This window comes from Bombyx mori, chromosome 18 (genome assembly GCF_030269925.1).
Source record: "Bombyx mori chromosome 18, ASM3026992v2".
Taxonomy (NCBI): Eukaryota; Metazoa; Arthropoda; class Insecta; order Lepidoptera; family Bombycidae; genus Bombyx; species Bombyx mori.
This window is the reverse complement of record NC_085124.1, coordinates 3,848,403-3,869,321: the sequence shown is the minus strand read 5'-3', so window position 1 is coordinate 3,869,321 and position 20,919 is coordinate 3,848,403. Positions and strand designations below refer to the sequence as shown.

The window sequence follows — 20,919 nt, the reverse complement described above, 5'->3', positions numbered from 1 at the left end:
CCGGACGCTGGACTGGACACCAGTCCTCTCGGTCGGCCGTAAAAAAAAAAGATACAAAGTTTTTCCTTCCCGTATTAATATATAGATATAAAAGAAAAGATTGTATTATGTTGTCACGCCTCATCTACCGCGTTAAAGTATATTTTCTATTTCCCTCTGTTGTGTATTAAAAGTAGGCAAAGAGGGCATAATTTACACAATATCAAAATTATCACAATGATTAACATAATGTTAAAATATCAGTTTGGTGATCACTATTTTTTATCAAGTTTGTTAGTTTATAATTTAGTTTATTATATCGTTCTTCTAGTTTTAGTTATACGCATTAAATTGATTCAATAAGCGCTATTTAAGTAAAATATTTTAAAATTAAATAACTTTGTAACAGAATTGTACGTAGATCACAATTAATGGAAGCACATGTATGAATTATTTATAGTCATAGTAAATAGTAAATAGATAATAGTAAATTCATATTTACTATTATTTATACAGACGTGATTTCAGTATTTTATAAGATGCCTTTATTTACCTCCACTGCCCACTGTATATTCAATGACAGTCGCTTTTAAAGTAAAATCGCGCGATGGAGCTGATAATTTTACTGGTGGTAGGACCTCTTGAGAGTCCGCGCGGGTAGGTACCAGCCCCCTGCTTATTTCTGCCGTGAAGCAGTAATGCGTTTCGGTTTGAAGGGTGCGGCAGCCGTTGTAACTATACCTGAGACCTTAGAACTTATGTCTCAAGGCGGGTGGCGCATTTACGTTGTAGATGTCTATTAGCTCCAGTAACCACTTAACACCAGGTGGGCTGTGAGCTCGTCCACCCATCTAAGCCATAAAAAAAATGTATATAAAAATGAATTGCTGTTCGTTAGTCACGCTAAAACTCGAGAACGGCTGGACTGATCTATCAAATTTTGGTCTTGAATTATTCGTATATATATAAAAAAAATCTATATTGTACAAAGATTACTTAAAAGTTAGTTTTTTGTGAGCTTAGAATGAAACGTATGAATAATAACTAAAACAGGTAGAAGGTAAAAACTGATAGATTTGAAATTTGAGAATTAAAAAGTAACCAGAGTTTCACAGCAAAACTTTGATAAGGGCAGATCTCAAAACAAGATAAATATATTAACTTTTATTGTTCTACCATTTTAGGTACGTTCCATAAAGGCACGAAAAATCAAAGGTTTTTTAATTGTTTTTTTTTTACAAATTAACATAAATCTCATGTATGGTAGAAAAAGGGACGTTATGTAGCAGTCGCAATATATCATGACATCTGCTTGTGTGTTTTAAATTATTAAAAAACAAATTAGTGAAGAGGCATTAGCATAATCTGATTTTAGATACCTATATTTTTTAATGTTTTGTTTCGCGAACGGTATGTGATATCACTCATCTATATTTTTTTGAATTTTTTTATTGCTTAGATGTGTGGACGAACTCACAGCCCACCTGGTGTTAAGTGGTTACTGGAGCCCATAGACATCTACAACGTAAATGCGCCACCCACCCCCTTGAGATATAAGTTCTAAGGTCTCAGTATAGTTACAACGGCTGCCCCACCCTTCAAACCGAAACGCATTACTGCTTCACGGCAGAAATAGGCCGGGCGGTGGTACCTACCCGCGCGGACTCACAAGAGGTCCTACCACCAGTAAATCATCTCATCTATATACATAAATCTATGTGCGAAAAACTTTCAAACGAGAGTTTATGTTTGGCCATAAACTATTATAATATATCAGTTAAAAGTAATATAACAGTTAAATCAAAATGCACACAGTCGTCTATGTTAAATACACTTCACACATTACAAACATTTATTGTTATGTTAACCTTAATAAATTTATCGTTTAAGGATAGACAGTAACTTCGTTTATGTAGGTCATTGTTATCCTACTGTAGTTATTCTAGAATGTTTTTTGACTTGATAACGTCTTATAAATCGATGAACACCGGCTACACGGACGAAAAAGTGTCACGTTCCGCCTAAGCGTGCAAGCGAGAGCGCGGAACAAGCGATAGAGAGGCACGATCGGCCCAAGCGTTGGCTTGTGATACATTTATCTCTCAACTCGCGTGACGTCAGAGTACTTCGAATAGTTATGCTAATGACGTCGTAACTATCGTCCATAAAACACATTTACAAACAATATTTTTTTTTCTCTATAAAAGTAACATCGCATATTGTGTGCAATATGAAGTGTAGAAATTAAACGATATAACTAAATGTTTCAATGTTGTATCAACAAAGTTAAATCACCAACGGGAGCATGTACTTTGAGCCCGCCATTGCCACAATGCTGCCTTTTTTGCGGGCGAGGAATAGACAACAAAACTAGAATTTACATTCCTATTATAAGGATACATTGCTTAATGTTTGGTCCCGATCCTGCGGAAAGAATGGAAAGCAGTCGACGTCGCCCAAAACACGTCATCTCGGATCCTCCCGATCCACTAACGGTGCTTTTAGGTACCTCAAGCACCGGTCACCGTTCTCGTCGAACCCGTCGCTTGCGACGAACGGCTCGACGAGTAAATTAACCCTCAGACACAGCCCACTGAGTTTCTCGCCGGATCTTCTCAGTGGGTCGCGTTTCCGATCCGGTGGTAGATTCTGCGAAGCACGGCTCTTGCTAGGGTTCGTGCTAGCAACGTCGTCAGGTTTGAGCCCCGTGAGCTCACCTACTAGTTAAGGTTACGCTGGAATAGCCTCTCAAGGCTACCAGCTTAGGTAGGAAAAAAAAAAATATTTGGCGGTAGGGGGTTTTGTGAACTCGCACGAGTAGGTACAACCAATTGCTACCGCGAAGCAGTTATGCATTCCAGTTTAAAGGGTGCGGTAGATGATGTACCATAGAATACCAAGAAATCGTTTGTCTCATGTGGGCGGTGACATTTTCGTTGTTGATGTCTATAGACTCCAGTAACCACTTAATATCGGATGGACCGTGAATTCGTTCAGCCTTCGAGGCAATTTTAACATCTACCAAAAGCGATTATCTAAAAAAAAATTCAAGTTATATTATCTTTAATGAATCTGACGAAATATATTCATCTTACTATTTCTTTTTTGCAGGGGACTCGTTGGCCAATAATAGGCCTGCCTATACTGCTGGTGGCATCAGTGTGTGGCAGTGATATACTAATGATCACAATGGGAGGGACCAAGTCACATAAGATACCATTCTGGTCGCTTGCTGGAGGACTTACCCGAAGGTGAGGAACAATTATATACATTTCTTTATTTAATAAAGCTACAAAGGCCTATCTATACTAATATTATAAAGAGGAAAGATTTGTTTGTTTGTTTGTCTATAGGTCTATACTAATATTATAAAGAGGAAAGATTTGTATGTTTGTTTGTATTGAATAGGCTCCGAAACTACTGAACCGATTTGAAAAATTATTTCACTGTTTGGAAGCTACACTATTCCCGAATGACATAGGCAATAATCTTTTTTGAAAACAATTAGGGATCTTACTAAAACTCCAAAGTAACCCAAGGGGTCAAAAAAATACCTAAAATATTCATTATTACATGGTGTGCCCTGCGAAAACTATTGATGATAGAATAAAATAATGCACTACGACTTTGTAGAACACATTGTTATTTACAAAAAGCGTATTAAAAGAAGTATCGCAACAGCATATGTCTAACTACTATAGTTATACCGCAATAAGTGTTCTTTTATTTAAAAAAATAAAACAACGTCAGATATCGTTGCCGGAGCGGACCGCTAGTGCGAAATAAAGATGATTAAGATTTTAGAATTAAATTTGAATTCGGCGTTACATCCAGATTAGAAGTTAAATACATCTTTCGCGTTATGATATGATACGATTAGCTTAAGTCGCTTCACGCGGATCATAATGCAACGACTTATGTAACGTGAGTCGAAATAGCTAATTATCATCGCTAGAACACCGTTGGGTCTGGTATAGTGGAAATCCACTATGACTTCTGCAAACCTTCTCGATGCAATACAGGATGTGGCAAAGTATTGTAAGAGCGTTGACTGCGTGTCTATAAGCTACTAATGTACTAATGTAGACGTATGTTCTATTGGGTATACGGAGGGCAAGGCAGCCCGAGTTTGGCCTCCAGCCAAGTGGAGGGATGGAGTAATGGATTTATTCTCATCGAAGCTCAAGTCGGTAAGCGCCATGGACAGGAACTGACGGAGGGGAATTGTTTTATAAAAATATGGAATTATTTATGCCATAATGTTACGATTGTCAGATATGAGTGACAGATTACAGAGATAGTAAATATTTGGTCTACCATATATTTAGCTGGAGTCATGGTCCAGACGGCTGGCCGATCCTTCGGCTGGTCGTAGGACCGTCAAGGCGATTCGCCCGGTTCTTGTGAATTGGGTGAATCGTGACAGAGGACGCCTCACTTTCCGGCTCACGCACGCTCACTGGGCATGGTTGCTTCGGTGAGTTCCTACACCGGATCGGAGCCGAGCTGACGGCAGAGTGCCACCATTGTGGTTGCGACTTGGACACGGCGGAGCACACGCTCGTCTCCTGCCCCGCATGGGAGGGGTGGCGCCGTGTCCTTGTCGCAAAAATAGGAAACGACTTGTCGTTGCCGGGTGTTGTGGCATCAATGCTCGGTGACGACGAGTCGTGGAAGGCGATGCTCGACTTCTGCGAGTGCACCATCTCGCAGAAGGAGGCGGCGGGGCGCGTGCGAGACGCGCAGGCCCGCCGCCGTCGAGCGGGGGTCAGGGAGGCGGATTTCGCCCAAGCCCTGGCCCTCTAAGTGTTTCGGGTCTCTCTCACATGTCGGCCTGGGGACCGGCGAAGGGGACCCAAGAAGATGACGTGCAAGCTGCTCTGCACGCGTTTTATGCAAGAGCGTCCGGGTGACGGAAGGCCGGCTATCCTCAACCCACGCTGGTTCTGACCCAGCGGGGTATTCCGAGGGTAGACCATTCTAACCGGCGCCATCTAGGCGGGCTTCGGATAGCCTGCCGACCGAGAGGACTGGTGGTCGTGGCGCCGACGACCGCCAGTCCGGCGTCCCGAGGGGGAGGGTGATGGGAGAGATGTGCTCCGCACTAAACGCTTCACTTTCCCCCCTTTGCCTTTTCATGAGTTCTGTCTCATGCGAGGTTTGGATGCTGGTTGTTGAGCGACAGGAGGTTTTAGTCGGTTCAACTCCGACATGCCCCGCCCTCCATCCCCAGTGGAGGGCGGAAGTCCGGAGATTTCCTCCTGACCAAAAAAAAAAAAAACCATATATTTACATAATCTCAAGTTAGTGATTCTGCAGTTAGTTGTCTCAGATATTGGAATTGTTGCAATTTTTTTAAAAGTACCAAATTTAATTAGAAAAATATTTTCATTGCAGGTTTATTTTTATTTTTATTGCTTAGATGGGTGGACGAGTCCACAGCCCACCTGGTGTTAAGTGGTTACTGGAGCCCATAGACATCTACAACGTAAGTGCGCCACCCACCTTGAGATATAAGTTCTAAGGTCTCAGTATAGTTACAACAGCTGCCCCACCCTTCAAACCGAAACGCATTACTGCTTCACAGCGGAAATAGGCGGGGTAGTGAGACCTATCCGTGCGGACTCACAAGAGGTCCTACCACCGGCAATTACGCAAATTATAATTTTTGTGGTCTTGATTTTTATTACAAGACGATATTCCTTCACCGTGGAAGTCAATCGTGAACATTTGTTAAGTACGTATTTCATTAGAAAAATTGGTACCCGCCTGTGGGATACGAACGCCGGTGCATCGCTCAATACGCACCGGGCGTCTTATCCTTTAGGCCACGACGACTTTAACGCTTGTTTTATTATATACAGGGCCTGCACATAATGTTGTTATGTTAATAGATTGGCCATAATTGTGAGGATCTCAAAGTGAAAGTTTTACAATAAATATTGAGTCCAAATTGATTTGCTATCTTAAAGTTTATGAACCAAAAGGCCACAAAGATAAATTCTACTTCTCGATCCATGTTACGCTTAAGAACAATTTCGAACAGAATAATAACGTTATTTTTAAGTAAAACCGATAAACTTTTGAAGTTCGACGGAACTGTACCTAGTTGAATTGAATAATTGTACAAGCTATGCATGACATTCAAAATTATATAGAGATGATAAAATCAGGGAAACTTTTCCTGATTTTAGTTTGATAAATAGTTGATGTTTACTTAAAATCTTTGCTCGAGTGATTTTGGTTATCGGGTTGTCGATAATTCTGATCTCACAGACAGTTTGGAATCTCTGGAGCGACGGAGTTATTCTGACGCTCACCGGCTTTATACCACCATGCACCATGAAAAGTTCTTCGAAAGATAGTCGCGTAATGTTATGGGCTGGGGTTCGGGATAAATAAAACTCCATCAAAGTACAAATTAAAATCCTATTAAACACTTAAAACACTTAACGAACACTTTAAAATTCTCCATTCACTTCTTCCGCTTCGCGTCAGGTGATCCGTTCGCTGTTTCGCTCCGAGTAGAACCGATCACTTACTGCCTTCCTACCACCTCTGCAACGCTTTTATAGTCGGTACGACATCTCTAAAATTATCGAGACGATTCCTGGAAAAACCCAGTCGCTTTAACATATGTTTCCGCTATTTGATAATAGATGGCGTTACTACTCACGAGCGTTCTCGATATTACTAGTTCTTATGATATTCGTTTCTGCTATTCGACGATAGATGGCGTTACTCTTAGCGGCGTAACACAAAGTTCATTCCTAATAACCTGAAACCACTGCGTTTATTAACACTGCTACTTAATACTAAAAGCTCTGAGCTTCTCTGAAAGCACTGTGATACAAGCGCGAATAGGCTTACAATGTAATTCACTTCATTTTTTGTCTTCCATAGGTACATTTAAAAAAAATTAAACCAAAATAAAAGAGACAGCATTGTCATTAACAGACAAAAAAAAATTATATTTCTGTAGTGACCAACCGAAAAGTAGAGTAAATGCCCGCCAGCAATTATCCTTATAAGAAGCGGGTATTATCCAAGGTTGGAAGGTAAAAGAGGTTTCCGGACGCATGTGGAAACATTATACGGTCATTACGTTTTTATATTTGATTGCTACCGGCCCTGCTCGTCAAATAGGAACACTTGAATTTTTCATCATGAATTACAATGTGGACTTAAATCATTTTTGATTCTGTTGTAATATTTATTTCTGGAAATTGCTTCGTTAACATCTAATATATAAAATTCTCGCGTCACAATGTTCGTTCCCTTACTTCTCCGAAATCGCTTGACCGATTCTCATGAAATTTTTTATGCATATTCAGTAAGCCTGAGAATCGGCTACTATCTATTTTTCATACCCCTAAGTGATTAGGGTTGTCCACCCCTAACATATTTTTTTATTTGGATATTTTTTTTGTTATAATGAGGTATTATGTGGTTGAATGAGGTTTTGTTATTTTTATTACCTATATATTCCCTCATCTTTCCAGCACTACATACCTCTTTCACTCATTTACCACATCCTTACTCACTTACAATAAGTTAGTTTTTTTTTTCTTCACTAGAAATTCCCTAGAAATCTTATATATGGCAAAACAATGTTTGCCGGGTCAGCTAGTATTATTATAATAATCGTCGTGGCCTAAGGGGTAAGACGTCCGGTGCATTCGTATCCAGCGATGCACCGGTGTTCGAATTCCGCAGGCGGGTACCAATGTTTCTAATGAAATACGTATGTACTTAACAAATGTTCACGATTGACTTCCACGGTAAAGGAATAACATTGTGTAATAAAAATCAAAGCCGCAAAATTATAATTTGCGTAATTAGTGGTGGTAGGACACTTTGTGAGTCTGCACAGGTACCACCACCCTGCCTATTTCTGTCGTGAAGCAGTAATGCGTTTCGATTTGAAGGGCGGGGCAGCCATTGTACAAGTAAGACCTTAGAACTCATATCTCAAGGCGGGTAGCGGCGTTTACGTTGTAGATGTCTATGGGCTCTGGTAAGCACTCAACAACAGGTGACATCTTAACAATAAAAAAAACATCTTAACAACAACATCTTAACAATAAAAAAAAAGGTTATGTATTTTTTATTGCCCTTGCAGGCATACAAACATACGGCCCACCTGATGGTGAGTGGTTACCGTCACCCATGAACTACAGTAATGCCAGGAGCAGAGCCAAGCCGCTGCCTACCGATAAAATTATTAATATTACCGTTAGAATATTATGATATTATGCAAATTAACATAAAATCAGGTTGTTTACTATTTCTGTTTACGTGCTCAAGTTTGAAGTGAACGGTGAGTAATGGAATTTATTACAGCGTGATCTGAACTTCAGAAGCCATTTAATCCAGTGGGCTGAGAGTTAAGCTGCCCGACTTAGATCAATGAAACAATTTACATAGCATTTCCAAGCAGTTTCCATAAAATCATTTTACAACTGTCTCTTCACTACACAGTATAAAACAAAGTCGCTTTCTCTGTCCCTATATCCCTATGTATGCTTAAATCTTTAAAACTACGCAACGGATTTTGACGCGGTTTTTTTAAATAGATAGAGTGATTGAAGAGGAAGGTTCATATGTATAATAACATTCATTAAATAGTGGAGAAATCAATAATAAATTACAGTTTCCGAAGCGAAGCGAGGGCGGGACGCTAGTATATTATATTTCTAGTATTAATTTACCATTGTTATATGGTTCATAGGCAGTTGGATACGTGGGAACAAAACGTATCGAAAAACTAACGCAAAACACAAACTAATAATTAAACGTTTCAAATTGCAGAGGACACAATATTACTTTCATAAGTGCGTTTCCACCTGATTTCCACATCGCTGGCTTAGAAGAAATAGCTCCAGAAGGTCTGGTATCATACGTTAAAAGCTACATGTCCTGGGACCTTGTTGGTGCTAGAATGAGAGGAGAGGAGCCTTTGCCAGCTTTTGATATACTTCGCTATGGATATGAGGTCGGTATTTCGATTTAAGGATAAATAAAAAGGTTACTAAGAACAAATCCCTGACACCGTTTCAAGATTTAAATGTCTCAGACGAATATTATGATTTTATGTAAGCTTCGTTTTTTTGTTTATTGGGCTTATAGCCCAACCATACTCGATCTGGTGGAATAGTAAACAGTCGACGTCACCCTAAGCACGTCATTACGGATCCTCCCGATCCATTAACGGTGCTTTTAGGCACCACAAGCACCGGTCAGAACCCGTCGCTCGCGACGAAGGGCTCGACGAGTAAATTAACCAATAGAAACAGCCCACTGAGTTTCTCGCCGGATCATCTCAGTAGGTCGCGTTTCCGATCCGGACGTAGATTCTGCAAAGCGCTGCTCTTGCTGGGGCCAGTGTTAGCAACACTCCCGGTTTGAGCCCCGTGAGCTCACCTACTAGTTCGGTGAATCTAGAACAATCCTTCGAGGCTACTAGAATAGGTAGGAAAAAAAGAATAGGGGGACTCTGGACAATTTGTTTCCAAGTGACCATATATATTTGACATATATTTGACAAATAATCTTGAATAATACAAGAGTAATATCTTAACCATTCAGACCATAATCTTAGCTTTTAACAGAAATGCACGATGACTTTTTCACAGTAAGAGATAAGACTGTAGTGTAGTATTATGTATGTTTTATGCTGACGAGCAAATGCCAAGGCAATAAGCTTGCTAAAATCAACTAATAGCACTTAAACTATCAAAATTAAAGTCCAGAGGTATAGCTATTAAAGGTCCACCACACATTTTCTTCAGGCATGTGACGCACTACTCAAAGACTACGAGATGCGGTCTTTCCTGCAGTCAGGAAGAACTTACGATCTCATCATCATCGACGGAACGTATCCTGAGTGCGCGCTGGGGATCACATACAAAATGAAAGTGCCTTTCATGTACATTAACACGGTCGGCTTCTACTCGATGCCTTTGAGTAATGCAGGAAACCCAGCGCCATACTCCGTCACACCTTTCTTTGGAAGAGCCTTCACGGATAACATGGGAATCATTGAAAGAGCAATGAACTCCGCGTGGCAAATCGGTGCGATGGCGCTCCACGGTGTGAGCATGACCATACTTCAAGGGGTCTTGAGAAGACATTTCGGTAGCCAGATGCCACACGTGTACGATATGTCCAAGAACGTTAGCTTTATCCTCCAGAACGCGCATTATACTGTGTCATATCCGAGGCCTTATTTGCCGAATGTGGCTGAGATTGCCTGTATACATTGCATCGAACCGAAGAGATTGGATCCAGTAAGTTTTTACTTAATTTATATGACTAATAAAATTTTCATCATCATATTTGTATAGGGGTACTTAATTTAGAAGATTTTGGTGAAAATAGTCTGTTATCTAGAAAGGTACGCAATTCTGGGCTTTAAATATATTTAAGTAATTAATTCCAAACTATCTAGTTATATCCTAAACCGTATGCTAGGTGTTTCGGTTAGAGTGTTTATAAGCTCATGGATATAGCAGTGTTTCCATTATTTCTATTTGAAGGGCAGCACAGTTTTCTCAGGACTGTCTTTTGAATCCGTAAACCGCCTAAGTGCTCCCACCCGCCTGCTCAGGTTAACCAAAGAAAAATACATTTTAATCTCAATGTGCTTTATTAGGTGGGTGGTGGCTTTATTAGGTGGTTGGGAAAATTTACGGCCCACCTGATGTTAAGTGATTGCCGGAGCCCATAGACATCTACAACGTAAATGCCGCCACCTACCTTGTGACGTGAGGTCTAACCGAAGGAGGACCGAAACCTATTACTGCTTCACGGCAGAAATAGGCAGGGCGGTGCTACCTACCCGTGCGGACTCACAAACCGCCCTACCACCAGTAGAATGTAGTGTAGTCGGTAGTGTAGTAGTAGTGTAACGGCCGTCTGCTGTAGTGGTAAGTGACATGGTCACTACACAAGGGGGTCGCGGGTTCGAATCCCGCCAAGGGAAGATATTTGTATGATAAATATAAAATGTCTTTCCAGGGTTATGGGTGTATATTAAATATATGTATGTGTATAATGAAAATATTATATTTATTTCCGGTATCTGGTACTTGTAACACAAGTTCTTTACGAACTTAGCACGGGACCAGTTAACGTGGCGTGATTGTTAGTGATTGTTAGTAGTAAGATGAATATTGTTTCTACAGGAAATAGAAGAATGGATTTCCGGTGCAGGCGACACCGGTTTTGTGTATGTCTCCATGGGATCTTCCGTGAAGACATCGAAAATGCCTTTAACAGCTCATCGGATGCTAATTAATGCTCTAGGAAGACTACCACAAAGGGTTCTATGGAAACAAGACGCGGTACAAAATATGACCGACATACCATCGAATGTGAAGCTATTGAAATGGTCACCACAGCAAGATTTACTTGGTAAGTTAGTTTATTCACAAATCTTCCTCTTTGTCATAGGACACGCTTGTGCATGTCAATGTCATTGGACAATTCTTTCCTCTTTGAATCTTCATTTCTGAGTCATAGAGCTCAATGATAATTGTTGTTAGTTTGATGCTTGTCTACCTATTTTTTGGTTAAGGAAACATTGACGTACTCAAGTGTGACTAATCAGAAAGTCAGCTTAAAAAAATTAAGACAAAGCGATTGTTTTCATATTTTATTCTCTGTTGTCTCTCTGTCAAAACTTCAGTAACAAAACCTTTGAAATCTATTACATAAAATTAATCTAAATGTTGAGGTTTTTTTTGCTTAGATGAGTGAACGAGCTCACGGCCAACTTGATGGTAGGTGATAATCGGAGCCCATCGACATCAACAATTAAAACACCGCCGCGCCCTTTGAGGCATCAGTTCTAAGACTTGGTTTTACAGTACACTGGATGCTCCACCCTTCAAACCGAAACGCATTACTGCTTCACAGCAGAAATAGGCAGGGCGGTGGTACCTACCCGTGCGGACTCACAAGACGCCCTAAACCTACTAAAGACGTCTAGTCATTATGGTACAATTTCGATCATTAGACAAGCATTAATAACAGTAAAACTTTAATATACCACAGGCCATCCAAAGATAAAGGCCTTCATCACCCACGGCGGTCTATTGAGCATGTTCGAAACGGTCTACCACGGCGTACCCATCGTCACCATACCGGTCTTCTGCGACCACGATGCCAACGCCGCGAAAGCAGAAGTCGACGGCTACGCTAAAAAACTAGAGTTCCAATATTTGACTTCTGACAAACTGCACGAAGCCATCCAAGAGGTTATAAATAATCCAAAATATAGGAGGGAAGTTAAATATCGACAGAATTTGCTTCGAGACCAGAAGGAGAGCCCTTTGGATAGGGCCGTGTACTGGACGGAATACGTCATAAGGCATAAAGGGGCCTATCATCTTCAATCTCCCGCAAAGGACCTCACCTTCATCCAATATTACTTGTTAGATGTGGCAATGCTATTTGTGATATCCGCTTTAGCCTTCTACGCTCTTATTTCCTTCGCGATAAGATCCAGTTTCCAAAGGCTCGCGGTTTTCATACAGAATCGACAAATGAAAATGTTATTCGATAATTCGACGGGACTGATTGGCAATTCTTTGATGGAGCAGAAAAAAAAATTGTGAGTTGTCATATTTGTAAGATTTATTTGTATATATTTTTAGATTGTGATTGTATGTACATATCTATGTTTAAAAAAGACTGTCCTTTTTACGTTCGAACGAAAATTGTTAATTGTTTTGTTATTTTTATTCAAACCAAAATTGAGTGTTGATTGTGAGTGTATATTTTAATTTTGCTGTTAGAGAAACGTGTGAAAAGCAAACACGAAATATTATTTATATGTAGTAAAGTAGTTTCAATATATTTTCACGTTTTAGAAAGATAATGAATCAGTGAATTATTATTTTTTTATTCTTAATTGTACACAGTTAATATTACAGTAATTGCGATAAGATATAAAAATGGCGAGCTTAACTCAACAATTGAGTTTTCTACCAGCTAACCGTTCTTAAAGAAGGAAAGCTTTACATGAGTGGCTAGAAGAATTCTAGAATGAATTTTTCATACTTTTTCTAGTTAATTTCTAAACGGTCAAATCAGTTAATTTAGATACAGTATCTTGACTAATCGTGACATAGAGCCTCATATAATATGACACATATTAGAGCAAAGTTACTTCTAATTATTATTATATTAAAATACCCGGCCACACACGTTACACATTTATTAAAACTAGAGGTCCCGCAGTAGTCGAAATTCGACTATAATTAATTGGAATTGTAAGTTTGTACACTATTATGATTGTATTTTATACTTCTATAATCACAAATTTTGCCAAGGCTACACTATAAAAATATAAATAAAGACCACAAAGACAAACATATATTTAATCTATTCTCAATTTGACAACAGACGTCAAGAACAAAAGTTTGACAATAAACAGTATGCATGCGTGTGTGCGTCAAATACGTGGTATGTAGTGTGTGTAATGTTTTCTTTATTGATTTAAGGTATCTTTTATGCATTATTTGAAAAAAATATTAGCATTGTGCACTTCTTCTCTGTATTCTCTATAAGTGTGGAAAATTTCATAATCCTCCGTCCGCGCAATTTTCGTAAAAAGGTATACAAAGTTTTTGCTTCACGTATTAATATATAGATCCCTCCTGCGCCTTCTCACGGTTATAAGACCACGACAAAAATCTTCTCTGAAGTACCAATAAGGACACCGTTTCACCTCTATCATACAAACAATCATTTTTAAATATCAGAAATGGCTATGTGCAATATTTACTAAAATAACAGTTATTTCATTAATAATAAATTCACCGTGTCTATAAATAACTTAATTTATAACGAATTTAATCTGCATTCCAAATCAGGCAGTTCCAGTAGATTTTGAATAATCTCTTCATGCGAAATGACCTATTAATAGGTTTAACCTAAACACACAAAGCTCATTAAATAAGAGCTAATTAATTATGTACACTTTATTTCAATATAAATAATATCTGTGTTGTTATAAATAAAATAGAGAGAAAATAAGTTTATTGAAATTCAACTCGTAGGCTTGTGCGAATTTCAGTAAATAACATCTCAATGGATCTGGTCGAAGATTCGCATACCAGTTGATTTTGCTCGGGAATACAAATAGGCTCTTTAGCACACCGAAGTAACCGGTTCACTTTTATATACACTTTATGACGATATTTTTTTCCCTACCGATCCTCTGGTAGCCTAAGACTTCAGCTACTACCAGCCATAGTGAGCTCACGGGGCTCAACCTGAGAGAGTTTCCTAATACTAGTCCTAGAAAGAGTAGTGTTGAATCTATACTGAGACCTTAGAACTTATATCTCAAGGTGGGTGGCGCATTTACGTTGTAGATGTCTGTAGGCTCCAGTAACCACTTAACAGCAGGTGAGCTGTGAGCTCGTCTACCCATCCCAGCAATCAAAAATAAAAATAAAAACTACCACCGGATCGGAATCGCGAACCACTGAGAAGATCCGGCGAGTAACACAGTGGGTAGTGTCTATGGGTGACCATATAAATTGAGTGCGCTAGGACTAATATAAGAGACCAGACTCTGAAATTTTCCTCTAAACGTGATTGTGTGCGTAACAAATGCCCGAGCTCTTCACGGATACTTTAAAATACGTGTATGGCGGATGTAAATATTGATATAGGTTATTTGAATAGGAAGGAAGATGGTAAAGTGTTCTTTTAAGATCTTATTTACACGATTTTGTTTTATTTATTTAAGTACCTACAGTTGTAGTTCAATTAGTTACCAACAATGTTACCAATAGCTTAAGATAAATAACGTGAAAGTGATTTATTTATTTAATTGATAAATCATTAATCGATTTTAAAACATTTTTAAAGATTTTAAAAGGTTATGTCTGTTTGTATTATTTTATTTGAGAAATTGTTATAATATTATTAAGATCTTTCTCAATTTCCGTCTGAGAGACGAATCAGGAAGATATTTGAATTGAAACATTACGGTGATTATTATTATATTTACGCCGTCTTGCTCGATTCACCTTTAAAACGTAGAGTAGTAGAGATGGTAGAGTGGTTTGGGACGGTAGAGTTCGATGAAAGTGAATCGTAGTAAATTGTGAGATAACATTAGTTACACGCTTTAAAGAAATAGCTTCCTAATATAAAAATATAAGATAAGATACTTAAATAGTGTAAATAAAACAATATGATTATTTAATTTGCTTTTTTTTATTTCATTTCCCTAAAACATTTAGTTAACAGTCAAAAATTTCGGCGCGTGCTAATTTATAATATAACATTTTAATAAAGTGATAGTAAATAAAAAGGTGTGATTAAATTATATTATTATACTACATATTATTAGTAAGTAAAGTAAAGTAAGACTATTAAAATCGTATTCCAATAAACTAAGCATCTGTTTTTTATTTATCTACCTTTTAATATTATGCTGCTTAGATTGTACTATGGTTTGTTGTCTAAAAATAATAATAATATTTTATAGTCTATAAATTATAATGAAGGTTTTCTAAGATCTCAGTATAGTTACAACGGCTGCTCTACCCTTCAAACCGAAACGCATTACTGCTTCACGGCAGAAATAGGCAGGGTGGTGGTATCTACCCACGCGAACTCACAAGAGGTCCTACCATCAGTATCGGATATCTTAGCGGAATGCACAATAAAATTGTATCGCGGCAGAAATAGAAAGGACTCTGAGACCCGATTGAGCCAGACCGCAACATGGTCTAACCTAAGTAGGGGTTATGAATTACTTTTTTTAAGGAATTTTATGACCTGGTAACTAATACTTTTATTCTTTAGTCATGTCTCATTTTAATTTATATTCTTATTTTTATGAAAAATCATAATATGGAGTGAAATGAAATGAAGATGATTAATTTGAGACATCAATCAACTGGGATGAAATTAAATGAAATGAGATGAGATGATGTGGGCTTAAATATATAATCTCAATAAAATAGTGGTCATATACTGAGATTTTTTCTGTGGGCTTTTTAGAGGATCCCGAGAAGTTACGTCCAGCGCCTTTGTTTCATTTTCCCACATTTGTGCACTTTCACAGATACGAAATAGTTAATAAACCACCGTTATTACACATTTAAACCTGTAAAAACAGTAAATAGACCAAATAAAACAAATCATACAATTTCACCCCTCGCGTTTCCGCCGTCCGTATAAAAAGTCCGTTAGGAATTACGGAGTAAAGTGAAAAATAGGAAAGGCCACTGCTACTATACACAGGCTATTTTTATTTATTACTTTTATTATTTAAACTCGGGTGATTCATTGTCATTACATTATTTCCAATATTTCGAATACATCACGGTTTTCGCGGATGACTAGTGTTTTTAGTGAACATTTGAATAATGTGCTAACTATCGTCTATTTTTCTATAAAAAATATTTCTAGAATTTTAAGTTTCATTTCGTTCATAACTATTGAAAATAAATTTAATGATATATTATGTATGTATGATATGTATGATATATTATATAGAAAGATTAAATGAAAAATTAAATTAAAGTTTAAATTAAAAGATTAAATTAGTTTAAACTTTTATAGAAAAGTAGATTTGATTATGCGTGCGACTTGCAAAATCGAAGTAAATATTATATTTTGATTAAGTTATTTTGACCTGAATATTATTTACCAACATACAAAAGGAAGGATCTACCTACCTGCGTAATAAAACCGTACTTTAAAAAGTAAAGATGCTGATAAATGATTACTTATTGCCTAGCAGCTTTCCAAATATAACTATTCATATTTAAAATCCCTCGATAATTTGCTTGTAAAATTTATGGTTAGTAAAACAATGAAAAAAGAAATTAATTATAGTTTCTAGATTTTCTTCATACAAGTTTAATTATGTTCTTGTTTTGAGAGAACTACATTAATAATATCACAGCGTATACTGACTGATGAGAGGACATTGAAATATGTGATTATTATGAAAGTAAAGTGTCCGCGCAAGATTTACAGCTATTTATAGATTTAAAAGAGTTTATGTAGCCAAAACTAAATCATGCAACAACAGTGAATATATTTTTTTAGTTTGTCTTTGTTAATATTTTTTATAGTGTAGTCTTGGCGAAATTTGTGATTATAGAAGCATAAAATACAATTATAATAGTGTACAAACTTACAATTCCAGTTAATTATAGTCGAATTTCGACTACTGCGGGACCTCTAGTTAATTTAATTTATTAATTAACGGCACTGTTCAATTGCTTGATCTGATATAAAATTGTTTACGTGTAGTTCTCGTAGTGCTAAAAATGTTCTAGACATAATATAGATGTAATCTAACGTTACATTATTAATTACACAAACATCTATTGCTACAAAACTAAATAATAAAGTAATTTCGAGTTCTAACGAGACTACACATAGAATAATTGCTATCACTATCTAATTAATATACTAATACCACTACTATACACTAATACACTGTCTTATCTTATTTATAGTTATTTAAATAGCCTATTGATATTATACTATTGATTAATATTGATATTATACAATATAAGTTTGTTTTGAAATATTATTAAGGTTGTTTCTCAACTTATTAATTTTGAGATGAGGAGCGCTACCATTAACTTGACTATAATGATCCTCACACTTTGAGTTAAATCATAAGAGAAAATACGGGTGATGATAAATTTCAAGCTTATTACTCTTACCCTACAGAATACAGCTTACGAATTAGAATATAATAATAATAATTTTAGAACTTATTTTAGATTATGATAATTTTCTAATCTAAACTAATCAAAGCTGATGCCTTCTAAAAACTAAAATGTTGTTAGTTAAAACCATCACTAAAGTCTACGTCGGTTGATAATCAATCTAAAAACTTGCGTCCACAGTCCGTTGTATATGATATGGTAGCGACGACTCCAAGGCAGAAATATGCCAAAGAATCGCCTTATCATCCATTACATCACTTTGGCTGGTTCTTGATTCTGGCCCATAACGCCCACTTCTTTATTTTCTTCGTTTTCAGGTTTTATTTTGGAAACTGAGTTGTCTCCTGCCACAGCCAAGTGCATTATATCACCTGATGGTTAGACAATAATATTTCAACGAAAAATAGTTAAAATCTGATAATGAAAAATTATGTTATTAGCATTGATTGACATCTGATAAGTATTTCACAATTTCGCATCTAGAATATGTTCAATAATATAAAAAGTGAATAAATTTTGGTATTAAGAATATAGTTTATGATAATTTGTACATATAGAGACTGTTTTAAAGTTAAAACGATGCTATAATGTTGTAGTGGCGTAGTTGTAGAAATATATATTTCGTACTAGCAGACCCGGCAAACTTCGTAGTGCCTCAGTCGATAAATAAAAGGCCTAAACTTTTGTATAAAATAAACTTAAAACAAACAAAAGGAATCTGTCCGACGGGGGACACATCAAAGGAAAAACAAAATTGTTATTTTTATGTAACTCCGGGAATTTTCATATTTATCTACCTTTTGAACGTTCTTTGGACTTCCACAAATAATTCAAGACCAAAATTAGCCAAATCGGTCCTGCCGTTCTCGAGTTTTAGCGAGATTAACGTACAGCAATTCATTTTTATATATATATAAGAAGATAGAAGTTTGTTAACTATAAGGCACTTGCTAGGTACCATCCAATACCTTTGAAATGGAATATCATTGCGGCTATGACCCCAACAGAGCCAAAAGATATCATACACCAGCAAACCACGGAGACAACACGCTTCGGTATAAACAGCTGACTTTTAAGCATTTTCACGAATGTCTTGTTCAATGACAAACCCTGGAACATATATATTTTTATTATAGGTAATAAAATTTTACGCGCCGTAGAAATGAAATCTTCAGAACTATTCTATGCCATTCCCTCGCAGACTAAACCTATAAAAGTAGATATATGAAGTAAATATAGTATTTGTTGTGTTTTTGGTTTCATTTCCATCACTTTCTAGATTCAAATCACAAACAGAAATTAAATGTTTTTTTTATTTATTGTTTAGATGGGTAGACGAGCTCACAGCCCACCTGGTGTTAAGTGGTTACTGGAGCCCATGGACATCTACAACGTAAATGCGCCTCCCACCTTGAGATATAAGTTCTAAGGTCTCAAGTTTAGTTACAACGGCTGCCCCACCCTTCAAACCGAACCCGCGCGGACTCACAAGAGGTTCTCCCACCAGTAATTACGCAAATTATAATTTTGCGGGTTTCATTTTTATTACACGATGTTATTCCTTCACCGTGGAAGTCAATCGTGAACATTTGTTTAGTACGTATTTCATTAGAAAAATTGGTACCCGCCTGAGATTCGAACACCGATGGATCGCTCAACACGAATGCACCGGACGTCTTATCCGTTAGGCCACGACGACTTCAGACCAGTTCCAAATTAAAAGACCCTAAACTAGAATCTTCTATATGTGGGTATCGGAACGAGTGTTAACAAAGAAACTGATCCGACTAACCCCTAAAATCTAAGATCCGTGGTAAAGTATTCGAATTAATCGTAAAATAATCGAGTATACCACATATTTCACAAATTGGCAATTCTAGAGAATGAAAACGATAATGTGACGTAACCAGTGTTGTTTATGAAAGCCTTTTATTGACTGATACTTCTTCTAAATGTTACATCGGCTGCCCCACCCTTCAAACCGAAACGCATTACTGCTTCACGGCAGAAATAGGCAGCGCAGTGGTGCCTACTCGTGCGGACTCACAAGAGTTCCTACCAATATATTGATACTTTCTTGTATATAGAGCAGGAGAGTTGTTATTAAGAACACAATTGAGGTTCAATTTCACGTCTTTAGTTTAAAACATTATGATATAGATTCGAATAAATCGTACTTCTTCAATCCATAATAAAGGAACAATAGTTCCAGGAAGATCTTTGAGTAATTCCATTTTTTCTGATTTCAGCAGCTGTATGTTGAACTGAATGCGTTGCTTAGCAACCATCGGCGTACCACTGATCTAAAACCATAGAAAAGCAATAGATTTGGAAATTAAAATAACTTTTATATTATAAAAAAAAAAGATTATTTTTTTGCTCACATAATTTGCCAGTATCAGGAAATATTTACTATTAGTCTTTGTAAAAATCGATTTTGTGTTGACTCAGAGTATTAACCATTCAAAGAAATTTATCTTCTGATAGTTGCATTAAAAACGTAAACAGTAGGCAGCGGCTTGGCTCTGCCTCTGGCATTGCTGAAGTTCATGGGCGACGGTAACCACCCACCATCAGGTGGGCCGTATGCTCGTCTGCCTACAAGGACAATAAAATAATAATAATAATAATAAATACATCCAATTACAATTTACGAGTTTCGATTGGAAAAACTTGAATCACCAATAACACGATTTATGCTTATAGCGTAACATTTTGCTGATAAATAATACAGATAAGAACTCCACAACCGCATCAATCGTAAATGCTTTATTTACTTGTGACTTCGAATTACGAAAACGTAAGCGAATGTAATTTGTTTACATTAAATATTTACCGGTTCAAAATCGATTTCGATTCCATGGTCCTTAGCATTAGGATTCAATCCTTTCACGTTCTTCAACAGTTCCGGGTCTCCCTCCAAGTAATGAGGCATGGAGACAAACATTGGAGCTTTGATGCACTTGTACAAGTCCATCAGGCCTTTTGGGGGGCATTTGTCAGGGCTGTCACAGTAGCACTGTAATTCTGGATCGTTGGCAAAATCACCAATGTTGGCGACATAGCGATTCGTCTTAATCCCATTGTACGATGTCTTTTTTTGAAACCACGGTTTGAATGACCTAAAAAAATATACTTTTTCAATCATGTATTTTATATATTTATTCTAATATTCTGTTGGCGTAAACAGAGGCTCATTTTATATTAACAGATGAATAGT

The 20,919-nt window shown here is 37.2% G+C and overlaps 2 protein-coding genes across 5 annotated transcripts in view; one reads left to right on the top strand and one right to left on the bottom strand.

Moving 5' to 3' along the window:
- The window catches only part of UGT50A1 (UDP-glycosyltransferase UGT50A1), a 55,605-nt gene extending 40,400 nt beyond the window's left edge, over positions 1-15,205 (top strand). For 2 of the 3 annotated variants that reach the window (XM_038017086.2, XM_062673518.1), the window contains exons 3-7: positions 3,091-3,230; positions 8,791-8,974; positions 9,771-10,268; positions 11,166-11,394; positions 12,037-15,205. In XM_038017086.2, the coding sequence (XP_037873014.1) occupies positions 3,091-3,230; positions 8,791-8,974; positions 9,771-10,268; positions 11,166-11,394; positions 12,037-12,599 (1,614 nt within the window). In that variant the 3' untranslated portion in view covers positions 12,600-15,205. Of the gene's footprint in view, positions 1-2,894; positions 2,904-3,090; positions 3,231-8,790; positions 8,975-9,770; positions 10,269-11,165; positions 11,395-12,036 lie in introns of those variants that run through there. The other variant, NM_001257065.1, reaches the window with a different exon arrangement.
- Positions 1,424-20,919, bottom strand: part of Snmp1 (sensory neuron membrane protein-1) — a 40,943-nt gene continuing 21,447 nt past the window's right edge. Inside the window, 5 exon segments of one of the 2 annotated variants that reach the window (NM_001043721.1) lie at positions 1,424-1,670; positions 17,280-18,070; positions 18,668-18,809; positions 19,877-20,002; positions 20,536-20,821. In NM_001043721.1, coding sequence (NP_001037186.1) covers positions 17,949-18,070; positions 18,668-18,809; positions 19,877-20,002; positions 20,536-20,821 — 676 coding nt within the window. In that variant the 3' untranslated portion in view covers positions 1,424-1,670; positions 17,280-17,948. 2 annotated transcript variants of the gene reach the window in all.